We start from the raw sequence: 12,233 nt of genomic DNA, 5'->3' as shown, positions 1-12,233 counted from the left end.
GCAGTGAGGGACTGGTGACCCCAACACTGCCTTGGAATCTTCAGGATATATGCCGGTGTCCCTGGGACACCAGGTGAGACAGTGACCTTCTCAGTGACCATCTCAGAATGGAAGCTGTGTCAAAAGGGAATCATGGGGACATCCTTCCCACGGGACTGTGGTGAGGATGATGACGAAATGTATGTAAACCCTGTGGATGTGACCCGGATCGGCTGGACAAGTGTATGGGGATGGATATTTAAGAGATACAGTCAGCAACATGTATTTTTGGATGCCCAGGGCAAGGCGATTTATAGGAACTGTACTGAACAAAAGACAAATCAATAGTGAGGGGAAAACAGAGCCCATTGTGGGTTGCACCACGTTTAAGCTGGAGGAGGAAATGGCAACCCACTCCAGTATTCTTGCCTAGGAAATCCCATGGACAGAGTCTGAGCCTGGTGGGCTACAGTCCATGGTGTTGCAAAGAGTCGGACATGACTTAGCAACTGAGCACCACATTTAAGTACACTACCAGTAAAATTCTAGGAGGTACTGTGAACAGTGCTTATCTCCTGGTGGCCGGATTACGGAGGAAGATTAACCTTCTTCTACTTATTTATTTATTTTTTGGAATTTTCCAAAGTTTCTACAATGAGCATTATTTCATAAAAATGATTCTATGAGGCTTTAGAGCTCAGACTTGAGAAACGTACAGGGGTATCCTCAGGGGCAGATAGCTGTTGACAGACAGCACAGAATGCACCCCAAGCTCCTTCCATATGAGTGCTGGACGGCCCTTAGATTTCAGTCCTGTTCGAGAGGGGAAAGGACAAATTTGAAGGAATGAAGTGAGGGGGACAGAACACAGCGATGGTCTCGGGATGTGTCTGGTGTGGAGAGGCGGGGAGAGTTCTCCCAGACTCTTGCAGGAAAGAAGAGCAACATCTCCAGGTAGGAAAAGGGCCTGCCTGCCCCCATCCCCCCACCCTCCCCAAGGCAGGGCGAAGAGCTGGTACCTGAAGGATGGTGGGCATGGTTTCGTCCAGGTCATTGTAGTAACTTGGCTGCTGGATAAAGATGTTCCCTGAAAAGAGAAGAGAAAGGTAGAAATTGGGGAAAGACGTGGGGGTGGACAGGATGGAAGACAAGTTCCACATGGCTGCCAGCATGTTCTGTGACCTTTCGCCCCTCTCCTGAGCTTGCCTGCACCAGAGCAGTCCTGGCCCCGGGCCCTGCTGGCACAGAGCTCTGGCCCAGCCTAGAAACTTCCCCAGGGTGAGGGAAGGGCCTCGCCTCAGTACAATTTAACCTTTTAAGCACCTCTGCCGTGGTGAATTACGTAAAAGACCCACCCGCCCTGGTCAAACCAGCTCACCCTGCCGTCCCTGGGGAATGATCACACTTGGGCACCGTGCCTTGTATGACTGTGTTGGCTTTGTAAATGGGAATGAGTCATCCAGGAAAGCTAGGAGACGTGATCTCTTTGGCCAAGAAACCTGGGTGCTACAGTCCAGGGGTCCTGCAAGGCCAATTCTGGAGAAATTCTCTAGAAAATCTCTCACCCTCTGCTTTTGAACCTGCTGGCCATACACAGCCCTCCTCCACGGTGAGAGAGAAGCTGGCCAAAGACCTTGGGGGGAGGTTTACCACACACGTGCAGTTATTCCCAGAAAACGAAGCCCCTCCCCAAGTGTGCGTTGCTGTTGAGTCGCTCAGTCATGCAATCCCATGGACTGTAGCCCTCCAGGCTCCTCTGTCCATGGGATTTCCCAGGCAAGAATACTGGAGTGGGTTGCCATTCCCTTCTCCAGGGGATCTTCCTGCCCCAGGGATCAAACCCCTGTCTCCTGCGTTGCTGGCGGACCCTTTACCATAGAGCCGCCAGGGAAGTCCCGAGTGTTTACTGCTGCCGTGAGTGTGGTGGTTAGAGTACACGGTCACTGGGACAGAAACCAAGTGTTCCGGCTGCCCAACGCGGAGGGGGAGAGGATCACTGCTCGTGAGGGGCAGGACTGTGCAAAATGGCACCGCCTCAAAAAGGGGCCTGGCTTCCTCATCCCACTGTGATCCTGGCACCGAAGGCTGGCTGGCTGTCAGGACGTTCTGAGTCCTAGGTGTCCTCTGTCCTTGGGCAGGGCTGTCCTTGGCTGCCTTCAACATAACCCTGCAGCCCTCAACCCATCCTGGAGGGCTTGAAAATGAATGAGATCAGAGGCCATATGGGGCTGGGTGAGTAAGTGAGTCACTAGGTGGCTGGACTTTCTCTAAATGCTTTTCTGCAGGCCACTTGGTCCTGGGATTCCAGAAAGTGTTACTGGCAGGAGCTTGCTTGGTGTCTCCCACTCCAGATGGGTGCTGACCCCTCAGCCTGTGAAGGAAGTTCTCCCTGACCATCTGCGCCCACCTCCTGCTCCTGACGAGCAGGGAGTGAGTGACTGAGCTGTCTTCCTCTGCTCTTCCTCATTGAACCTTCCTAGCAACATCCTGAAGGTCAAGTTCAAACTCCTGACCGTGGCATGAAGGGCCTGCAAGATCTGGCTTCTGCTGGCATCTCCCGCCACCCTCTCCCATCCCTTGAATTGCATTCTTCCCTCACACCATCCTCAGCCTCACAGAATGAAACTGCCCCTCCCCTCTGCCTGCAGTGACCTCCCAGCGCTGAGTCCACCAGAAGGCAGGTGTCCCAGTTGTCGGGAGCAGGCCTCCTCCCACAATCCCCAGGCCACACGGTGGTGCCCACCACACCCGGAGTGCTAGGCATGGGGGAAGGCACTGTCTCAGGATCCTCCTCACTCTGAGGCCTGAGTAACAGGGATGCTCTATGAGCGTCAAAATAGATCACATTTCACAGTCTACCCTTGGGCTCTTTGGAGCCTCTTTCTTCTCCTTTATCTGATCCCAATGACAGGGAAGATCTGACTTTTGATCTCCTAAAGAAATAATTAAAAAGCCAAAGCAATGGCACCTGTCCTCAGACTGAAGTAGTTCAGAAACCCAGGGTGGATGTGAGGTATGGCTAAAGAGACCAGGGCTATCCTCTGCAGGGTCAAGGTCTCACAGCCTAACTGAAAGGCCCAGCTTTCACAATTACACTCACTGATTCACAACACCAGCCTTGGGGTTAAAAATAAAAGTGGGAGGTGGGGACAGGGGCCTGGGCTTCTGCCCGAAGGACAGTTGGCCAGTTCCTGTGCTCCGCCCCCTGTCTCCTTTGTCAACCCTCTTCTTCAAGCTGATTTGCCTTGCTCAAGAGCTTCTGGGGCAGAGAAAGCAGAGGCTGCCCTACACTGTGTCTCCTGTCTTCTGCTCAAGGGGTTGGGAAGAGAGCTAATGCATGTGTTGGAGGGTGTGGAGAAGGGGCCTGCAGACTGACAGGCAGACAGACAGACACGCACGCAATCAGAAGGGGCGCCTGATGCCTGATCCTGCCATCTTGTCTGTGAACCAGCTTCCGTGAACCAAAGACAGTGCTTCCCTTGGTAAACTGATTTCAGATTCTTAATCTGGGGATGAGAACATTCTTAAACAGCTCAAAATCTATGAGGGGCTATGTCTTCCTGGAGACAAGCTTTCGTCTGATTCTCAGAGGAGTCAAGTGACCCGAAAGATTGGAACCCCGGCAGCAGGCGGAGCTCTCTTGCTCCAGCCTCACCTGTCTGCCGCCAGACGGCCTCTTCTCCTGGATCCTTGGAGCGGTTGACGGCCTCCAGACCCAACGCTGACCTTGCCTCTACTCACAGCACACACCCCCCGCCTCCTGCTTCCCGACCCCAGTTCACTCCCTCCAGCCGACCTCATGAAGCCCCATCGACTCTCCTCTCGGATGTCCTTTTCCACCCAGGCTCTCCCCTTCCAGCCCACGCTGAAGCCCGGCCTCCTCCATGGCCTCCTATCACCACCCTCCCCACCTGCACGCTGCCAGATTGACCGTGTCAGCAGATGGCTCCCCGCCCTGCTCCGTGCCCCCAGAGGCTCCCACGGCCTCATCACAATACGAGCTCACACTTACCAAGTGTCTGTAACTTGCCAGGCTCTGTGCTGCGCCCCACCTCATATTCACAACCTACAACCATCCTACAGGCTGGATGGATCATCAGTCTTCCCTTTCTTCAGATGAGAAGACTCAGGCTTAGAGCGGCCAACTGCCCGAGTCAAAGGGACACAGCCCAGAATACAGCTGTGGACTGGGGAGTTCGACTCCAGGGCCTTCCCTTTTAGCCACCGAGCAATGTACCCTTCCTCAGGTCCCTGGCTCGGAGCTCTCCCCACACCCCCAACCATCTGATGCCAGCTTCTTCCCCTGACCCCACGCTCCCTCCCAGAATGCCCTGCTCCAACTAGACTGGCCTGATAATTGTTTCTCTAACCGTGCTGCTTCTGTGTACACACCCCATCCTCTCATTCTAGAGTATAATTATTAAGGGTCTTTTCCCTTAACTGATGATCAGGCCAATGATTAGACCTGAATGAGAAACCAGAGATTGTGCCAGTGAAAAAGCTGGATGTGAAATTTCATATGCATTAGGCCCTAAATACATTTTTCAAAAATACGCAGAGAAAAGACTAGAAGGGAATAATCACCAAATGATCGTCTCTGGGGGTGGGGGTGGGGCACGAATTTGATAACTGCTTTCCTGCTTCTTTATACTCTTCCAGAATTTTCTAAATTAACCTATATTACCTTTATCACTGGGGTTAGAGGGGAAAGGGAGGAAGGAAACCATTTCAAGGGGTGACCGAGCTCCGTAACTGGGCATTAGGAAGACCGTCTCCTACAGTCTCAGGGTGAGGAGGGCTGACGGAGTGTCCAGGGTGACCAGCTGGGCCAGTTGCCACAAGTTCCTCTTCCAAGGCAAACCCCTGGGGCCACTGTCCCCTCTGGAGCTTCCCAACAAAGCTTCTGCGTGAACCTTCCAGCACCCGTGCCTCCCGACAGGCTCCAACTGCTGATGTCTGTCCCTCCACAACCCCAGGGGATTCCTTCTAACCCCTGGCCCTGTCCATTCGCAGAAGCAACTCAAATCTCAACATTTCTGAGGTGGCCATGTCACCCGTAAGGCGGGGAGTGACTGAGGCCCAGAGTGTGAGCCTCAGGCCCACGTGACTTCAACCCCAGCTTGGCCACTCATCAGTCATGACCCTGCAGGCAAGTCCCGAACATTCGACCTCAGTTTCCTTAACCGTAAATGGGGGTGGCACCGCTAACGTCACAGGGCGGCTGCGAGGATCGCCTGAGGGGACACGGGGGGGCGTGGGCGGAGTCACCAGTGCATACTCAGGCAGACGGTTAGCTGTCACCGCGGAAGCCAACGCCCCCCTCCTTGGGCCAGGACACCCAGCCTGACGCTGGGGCTCCGAGATCCTGGAGGAGCTCTCTTCTGCCCTTGTCTGTCGCCCCTCCCCCACAGCCACTGAGTCACGTCTTTCGGAGCTGACACACACATCTGGTAGGTCACTTCCAAGCACCGCCCGGTGCTATTGCTCTGATCCCCCTGTGGACACGTGGGAGTCATCTCTGCACCACCCACGCCCCACCCCAGGCCCTGGGCCCCACATCCTACTCACCTATCATCTTTTGCAGCAGCGGAGAGTTGCCTTTTCCAAAAAGCACGCAGAGGTCCAGGATCTTTGGGATGTCGAACAGGAAGTTGTTGTAGAGGATTTCTCCGAAAGCAGAGGGTGAAATGAAGTGATCCTAAGGAACAGCAAAGAGAGGATGAGCGACCTCCCTAAACACGTGCATGGCAGTGTAATAGCAGGCTCACAGGAAATAACCTTCGGGTCCATTGAGGGGGCCTCGCTAATAGAAGCAGCTCCGTCCACACCAAGGATGCGTCCAAGCCAAGGGGACTGACCTGGAGCGACAGTCACTCACCCTAACGTAAAACAAAGCAGACGCTCCCTATGAAACACATCAGCTGGGGATTCATTCTAAAGTTATTTACAGGTAAACTACCATGATGTCTGGGACTGCTTTAAAATACTCCAAGACTGGACTTCCCTGGTAGTCCAGAGGTTGAAACTCTGCGCTCCCAATGGAGGGAGGCTCAGGTTCCATCCCTGGTCAGGGAACTAAGATCCTGCATGCCACATGGCACAGCTTCAAAAGGACAAAAATAAAATACTCCAAGAAAAACAGAAAACTCAGTGGGGGAGAGAAAACAAGATAGGCAAGATGCTAACTGTTGAAGCCAGGTAATGGGCACATGGGAGTCATGAAACTTTTGTGTATATTTAACAGTTTCCATGCTAACAAGCTAAAAAAACAGAAAAGATACTATTTTTAAAGTAAATATGTGGGCACCACACACACAGAGACACAAACTCATTGAAAGGAAAAAAGTTCCCTGAAGGAACAGGCACCTTAACAGTGGTTATTTTGAGGGAAGGAAATTTTGTGGGCGACTCTCACTATCTGCAAAATATTTTTGTTACATTTGTTTAAGGGCAGCATTATTATTTTTAAAATTTGGGGGAAGGACTTCCCTGGCAGTCCAGTCAGTGGCTAGGACTCCACACTTCCACTGCAGGGAGCAAAGTTTCAATCCCTGGTTGGGGAACAGCCTGATTGCACATGCCACACGATTTGGCCAAATAAATAAATAAAATTAACAAAAATAAACCCGGGGTGGGGGAGTAAAGGCTTTTAGAAAGCACATCCAAGGTCCTCTAAAAAAAATCAGAATCGATGCTTCGCCCTCTGACGCGCAAGGAAAGGCAGAGTCACGCGTCCCTGGCACAGGGCCCTCGGCTCCCCAGTGATGGAAACACTGGGTATAGCGCAGGCGACCTGGCGGCTCAGAGGACGAGGGAGGTGGCACAGGCTTCTTCCCCAGCGGCAGGAGTGAAAGCGGAGGGGAGACAAAGGGGACACTCGATACTTCCAGAGCTTGCATTCCCAGGGGTGTGGGGGTGTCAGCTGGCGGGGGCGACCTGTCACAGGGCCCGGGGCTCACTTTGGATTCCTTGTGCGTGGACATACGGAGGAAGGTAAGAAAAACGCTGCGGTGGAGGCGCCTCTGCATGTCAACGACCTCGGGGGCCGGGGCCACCCACTCGTCGAACTTCCGGGGCACATAGCGCAGGTAGGAGTCCAGGCACTTCTGCAGGGTCTCGTCGAAGATGACCTAAGCCAGGTGACAGGGGAACAGCCAGGCTGCGTCACTGAGGCCCGAGGGCCTGTGGGTGGACGGTGCGGGGCTCACAGCCAGTCAGCTCTGGCCTGGGGCTAACACGCCAACCAACCCCAAGGGACCAAAGAGGCATAAATGAGCCGAGGGCTAAACACGAGTTTCTAAAAATGCCATGGTGGAAGGCATTTGTGTAAACATCATTAAGATGGTGATAACGAAACAGTAATTCCAATCACAATTTGCTCTTAGGGATCCAGTGTAAGAAGCAGAGGAAGAAAAAGCATCTCCTGGGGAGAAAAACAACAGCACCCAACCAACGGCATGGCATGTGCCTGGTCTTAGCGGGAATGGTGAAGAGTGTTACCTGGCACCAGAATTTATCATGCGGCAGGGCCAGGAGCCAGTCCAGGTCATTGGCTACGAAGGTGGCGCGTTCCAGGTACTCCTCCACTAGGGCGGGAATGTTGTCTTTAGGGGGCGGTTTGTATAACACAAAATACCGGTCTGCCTTCTGCTCGGGGTGCTACGGATCCAAAAACCACGTGTTAACGTGGCAGAGGTTAGTCAGCAAGGGCCCCTCTGCCAACCCACAGCAACAGCCCTGGGCTCTTCCAACCGGTGACCCTCAGGCATAAAGAACCGAGTGTCTCTGACAGAGGGAGGCTTGGCCGCAGTCAGGGAGCGCCAGGCGAGCATTAAATACCATGTTTTCTGGAGAATATTTAATGACACAGGGAAAGGTTAAGGGAAGAAAGACACAAACCCCTCTATTTATACAACCATTTTGGGGATTAAAAAAAAAAAAGCACCATATTTAACACATTTACACACTGGTACGGACTTTATTTTTTAAAAGAGCGTGGGGCCGGGGGTTGGGGGACACCTCAAGCTAACAGTGGCTATCTCTAATAGAAAGGATTAGGACCTGACTCTCTTTTCCAATTTAAAACAGAACATGTATTAGTTTTTTTTAATTACACCAGTGAGGCAGGAGGGTGTTTTCTTTCAAAAACTCACAACAGTACAGAAAGATAAGTCGCCTGGGACCACCACCCCGGGTCTAGCGTCAACCCAGAGGGAACCCCTCCCCATCCTGTGGGCATCCGCACTGCCCTTTTCTAGGCGTTTACATTAAAATGTAGCCACACGAGGCATTTGTTTGGGCCCATTTTCATCTTTCTGACACAATGTCGTACTGTACATATCACTGTGCTGTTCCCTTTGTAATAATCAGAGAAAAACCTCAGTAATTTTTTGGTATAAGATGCTAATCAAGTAATTGCAGGTCTCGGCTTAGCCTCACAAGTTCTCTCTTCTAACCCTTACCTTGCCGGGAACAAATCTTACTTTGTTCGCCATAAAGAAAGGATGAGCTCGGTTTTCTCCTCTGACTACACAAGGGCTGCTTTCTGCGGGGGAGGCGGTGACAGGAAGTAGGCCGCCTGTTTTCGTCTCAGCTGTTATCAACCACAGTCCACCCACTTCCAGGTCTCTCAGCCCAGCGGGGACAGGGATGCCACGGCTGACGGGTCAGTTTCTTCGAGAACCACCTAAGCCTCCTGACCGCAAACTGCCGAGTTTTTGAGTTCCACAGGCCTCCTTGGGGGCTTGAGGAAGGTCCCCCGCCCATTTAAATCACAATTTATACAAAAGGAATCCTGCTGATTGAAACAAGTTCAAAGCTACTCTCAAGGGCCTAAATTCATCTCTGTGGTTTCCAAGTTCCCCTCCTCTACCGGTTGATGCTTCACCTCTCACTTAGGTCACTTCTCAGGCCAGGCTGCTCACCGACCCCCACTTGCCCAAATGACACACACATGCGCACACCCCTGAGATTTGACCTTCCTGCGATCCATCCTGTGAACATCTACTGGCACCCTGCTCTGCCAGGTGTGGGGGCACACAGGAGAAGGGGGTCTGCGTGCTCCCAGAGCCCACTCTGCAGAGGGGATGATGCACGGCTGTCATCAGACGAGCACAACACAGACAGCTCAAACCTGGCAGAGGCACTGTGGGAGCGCCTGGGGGGCAAGGGGCCGCTTCCCAGGCCAGGCAGCATCCAGAACTGGACCTTGGAGGTGGAGCAGAATTTTTAGATGGAAGACAGAGTCCGATGGGCCATTAAAAAAAAAAAATGGGATGGGGGCACAGATTGCACTGGGCAGTGGGAGATGGAGTTGGAGGGAGAGATGCTGGAAAGATAGAAAACAGCCACCACTCACCAAGGACTGCCCTGTGTGGGCTGCTGAGCAGGCCAGTCCCACAGCCCATTTCCTTTAAACTCACAACAACTGTCTCAGAGGGAGAGAGTATTCTCCCCATTTTACAGAGAAGGAAACCAAGACTTGGTGAGATTTAGGAACTCAGCTAAGGTCACAGGGCTAAGGAAGCAGCTGAGGCAGGATTTGAACCAAAGCTGACACTGCATACCTATTAAGTGACATATGATACCACAGGCCACCTTGGTCTCACTGCTCGTCCTTCTGACCCCAGCTCTGACCTCACTTCCTCCAGGAAGTCTCCCAAGCCCCATCCCAATTAGGTGAGGGGTTCACCCTGGCTCCCCCAACACCTGCATTCTATGCTTTCCTGACTGCAACACTTGCTGAACTGTATCAGAAGTGCCTGCAGATCTGTGGTTGTGGTGGAGGGGGACAGAGAAAGGGGTAGATTATAATAGGGGGTGGGGGGTGGGGCACCAGGACACTTCTGGGAGTGGCAGAAATGTTCATTATCTTACTTACGGTAATGGTTTCATGTGGGTTTACAGATGTCAAAACCAACCAAACTGTGTACCATAAATATATGCAGTTTATTGCCCTCCAATGACACCTCAACAAAGTTAGATTGAAAGGGAGGGCCTGCCTTCTGTCTTCCCCGCAACCCTGCAGGTCTCTGGAGGGGGTCTGAGTCTTGCTCACACAGCAGTCCCAGCCCCTAGAGCCAGGCTGGCATCGAGAACTCCCTCCATACACACCTGCAGGTTGAACGGAGGAATGCATGGAGGTAATGAAGGACCAGGTCCTGCCAAGGTCTTTGAAGCACCTCCGACACCACGCCCAAGAACAGGGGCCACGGAGGATCCCAGGGAGAGGAGCTGCAGGCTCTCGCTGTGTCTCTCACCCTTCAGGCCTGGCCTAGATCCCACTAGCCCCACGAAGCTTCCTGAACATGCCCTGCCCATCAAACTTGTGCCCTGTTCATCTTGATAAGAAACTATTCTGTACTGTTCTCCAAATGCTCCCCTTAAATGATCCTTATCTTTCTCAAGAGCCCATTCAACCACTTGGGTGCCAAACTTGATTTCTTTACAAGGCCGGGCTCCTTAACTCTGTGATACCGCTTCCACCCCCAGGGGCTGGTGTAAGAATCAGGCTCTCAGGACTCCGGGACAATATACCCAGGTGCTCCTGCCAGGCCCGCCCTTCTCCATTGCTCTGCCCGGCTGGTGCTTATTCACCCTTCCACACGCAGTTTAGGATCTCCCTCCTACAGCAGGGCATCCCTGGTGGCGTGAGCCCTCCCACCACCCCAAGACGTCTGTGCACCCCTCCCTGGTCTCGATCAGCAGCGTGGACTTCCTTTCATCACGTCCGCATCGTGTGTGCTGCAGAGAATCCACCAGTCTGCTTCCTCTCCGTCTGTGGGCCCCACCAGGGCAGTCTCTTCTCTCTGTAGCTCCAGGGCCTGTCCCAAAGTGTGGCAAGGGTCCTTGACTCATTTACTGGCTGTCTCCTGAGAACCCATGATGCACCTGGCACTGGAAAACCAGAGTAAAGGGAAGGGACCAGTCCCTGCTCCCAGAGGGCCCCCAGTCTATCAGCCTGGTGTCCAGGACATGGGGAAGGGCCTACGGAACCAGTCTCCACCGGCGCTGTCCAACAGAACCTTGGAAGAGATGGAACCGCTCCAGACCTGTCCCATGCTGGCCAAGACAGCAGATTCTCACCACATGGGACTATTTTAATTTAAACGAACTAAAACTAAAAATACAGTCCCTTGGTTGAATCGCCCACAATTTCAAGAGCTCCATAGCCACATGTGGTGAACGGCTAACGTACTGTACAGAACAGTTCCTGATTTTCTAATCAATATCCTCCTTACCTAAAAGAGTTATGAACATGAGGATATATTCAGGGAACATGGCTAACATTTTATAATAATTATAAGTGGAATATAACCTTTAAGGTTGTGAATCTCTATGTCATACACCTGAAACACATAATGTTGGATATCAACACTACCTCGATTTTTAAAAAAAGTTACAAAAAAGAAACAAGAGGCTATATAGCAGGAAGGTGAAGAAAATACAGACTCCAGGGACAGTTTAGCTGGGGTCCTCTTCTGACTCCCCTAGTGTTCTAGTTCTGTGACCTTAAACTCTGAGTTTCCTCATCTGTAAAATGGGGACGACCAAAATGCCTACTCAGAGGGCTCTGGTTCGGCTTCCATAAGATAATCCAGGTGAAAGGTTTGGCCCAGAGCAAGTGGTCTATAAATATCAAGCACTATTATTAGAGAGTAGTCAGGAAGCAATAGGAAGCCATCCAGAAAGCAGGAAATAAAACACCAAGCTCTTGTTTCCCATGACTTTACTCAAGCACCCAGAAAATACTTCCTCCCACCTTGTTCAAGTAAGCTAATGTTCTTGGGAACACAGCAAGGGGGTATGGGGTCTCCGGTCCCCGCATCTGTCTCCTCCTGGCACCTCTCCACAGCTCTAATCTCTCCCACAGCTGGTCATCAGCATGCTCACTTCCATTCTCAGTCTCACCAACCCTGCTGGGTCTGCACATAGTGCTTCTTAGCCCGTTCAGACCTGACCTCTGACATTATTAGTGTCCCCCTCCTCCGTCCCCCACCGCCAAGTAGACCACAGCTGGGACAGCTCTGAAAAAGGCCCATCTGAAATCTGAGCGCCTCCTGCAGGGTCCAATCCCCAGATCTGGCTTTGGGCCAGCCCCGCTGCCCGGCCAGCTCGGGCTGAGTCAGAACTGCCATCAGACTTTGATTCAAAATGAAATGCTTTGCAGGGAAGGTATGGGGTGGTATGGGAAACATGGGACATGGGAAATACCACTCAAACTCAAGCTACTGCTGGGAAAGAAAACTCCTGCA

At 52.3% G+C, this 12,233-nt stretch overlaps 1 protein-coding gene across 3 annotated transcripts in view; it reads right to left on the bottom strand.

The window, feature by feature from the left end:
* Nucleotides 1-12,233, bottom strand: part of ASCC2 (activating signal cointegrator 1 complex subunit 2) — a 35,739-nt gene that overhangs the window by 18,388 nt on the left and 5,118 nt on the right. For 2 of the 3 annotated variants that reach the window (XM_045163196.1, XM_045163197.1), the window contains 4 exons: nucleotides 7,480-7,638; nucleotides 6,939-7,109; nucleotides 5,548-5,677; nucleotides 999-1,066 (listed from right to left, as the gene is read on the bottom strand). In XM_045163196.1, coding sequence (XP_045019131.1) covers nucleotides 999-1,066; nucleotides 5,548-5,677; nucleotides 6,939-7,109; nucleotides 7,480-7,638 — 528 coding nt within the window. The remainder of the gene's footprint in view (nucleotides 1-998; nucleotides 1,067-5,547; nucleotides 5,678-6,938; nucleotides 7,110-7,479; nucleotides 7,639-12,233) is intronic. The other variant, XM_045163198.1, reaches the window with a different exon arrangement.

The sequence above is a fragment of the Bubalus bubalis genome, chromosome 17, assembly GCF_019923935.1.
Source record: "Bubalus bubalis isolate 160015118507 breed Murrah chromosome 17, NDDB_SH_1, whole genome shotgun sequence".
In the NCBI taxonomy this organism is placed as follows: Eukaryota; Metazoa; Chordata; class Mammalia; order Artiodactyla; family Bovidae; genus Bubalus; species Bubalus bubalis.
The sequence above is the reverse complement of the archived record's forward strand: the minus strand, read 5'-3'. Positions and strand labels throughout refer to the sequence as shown.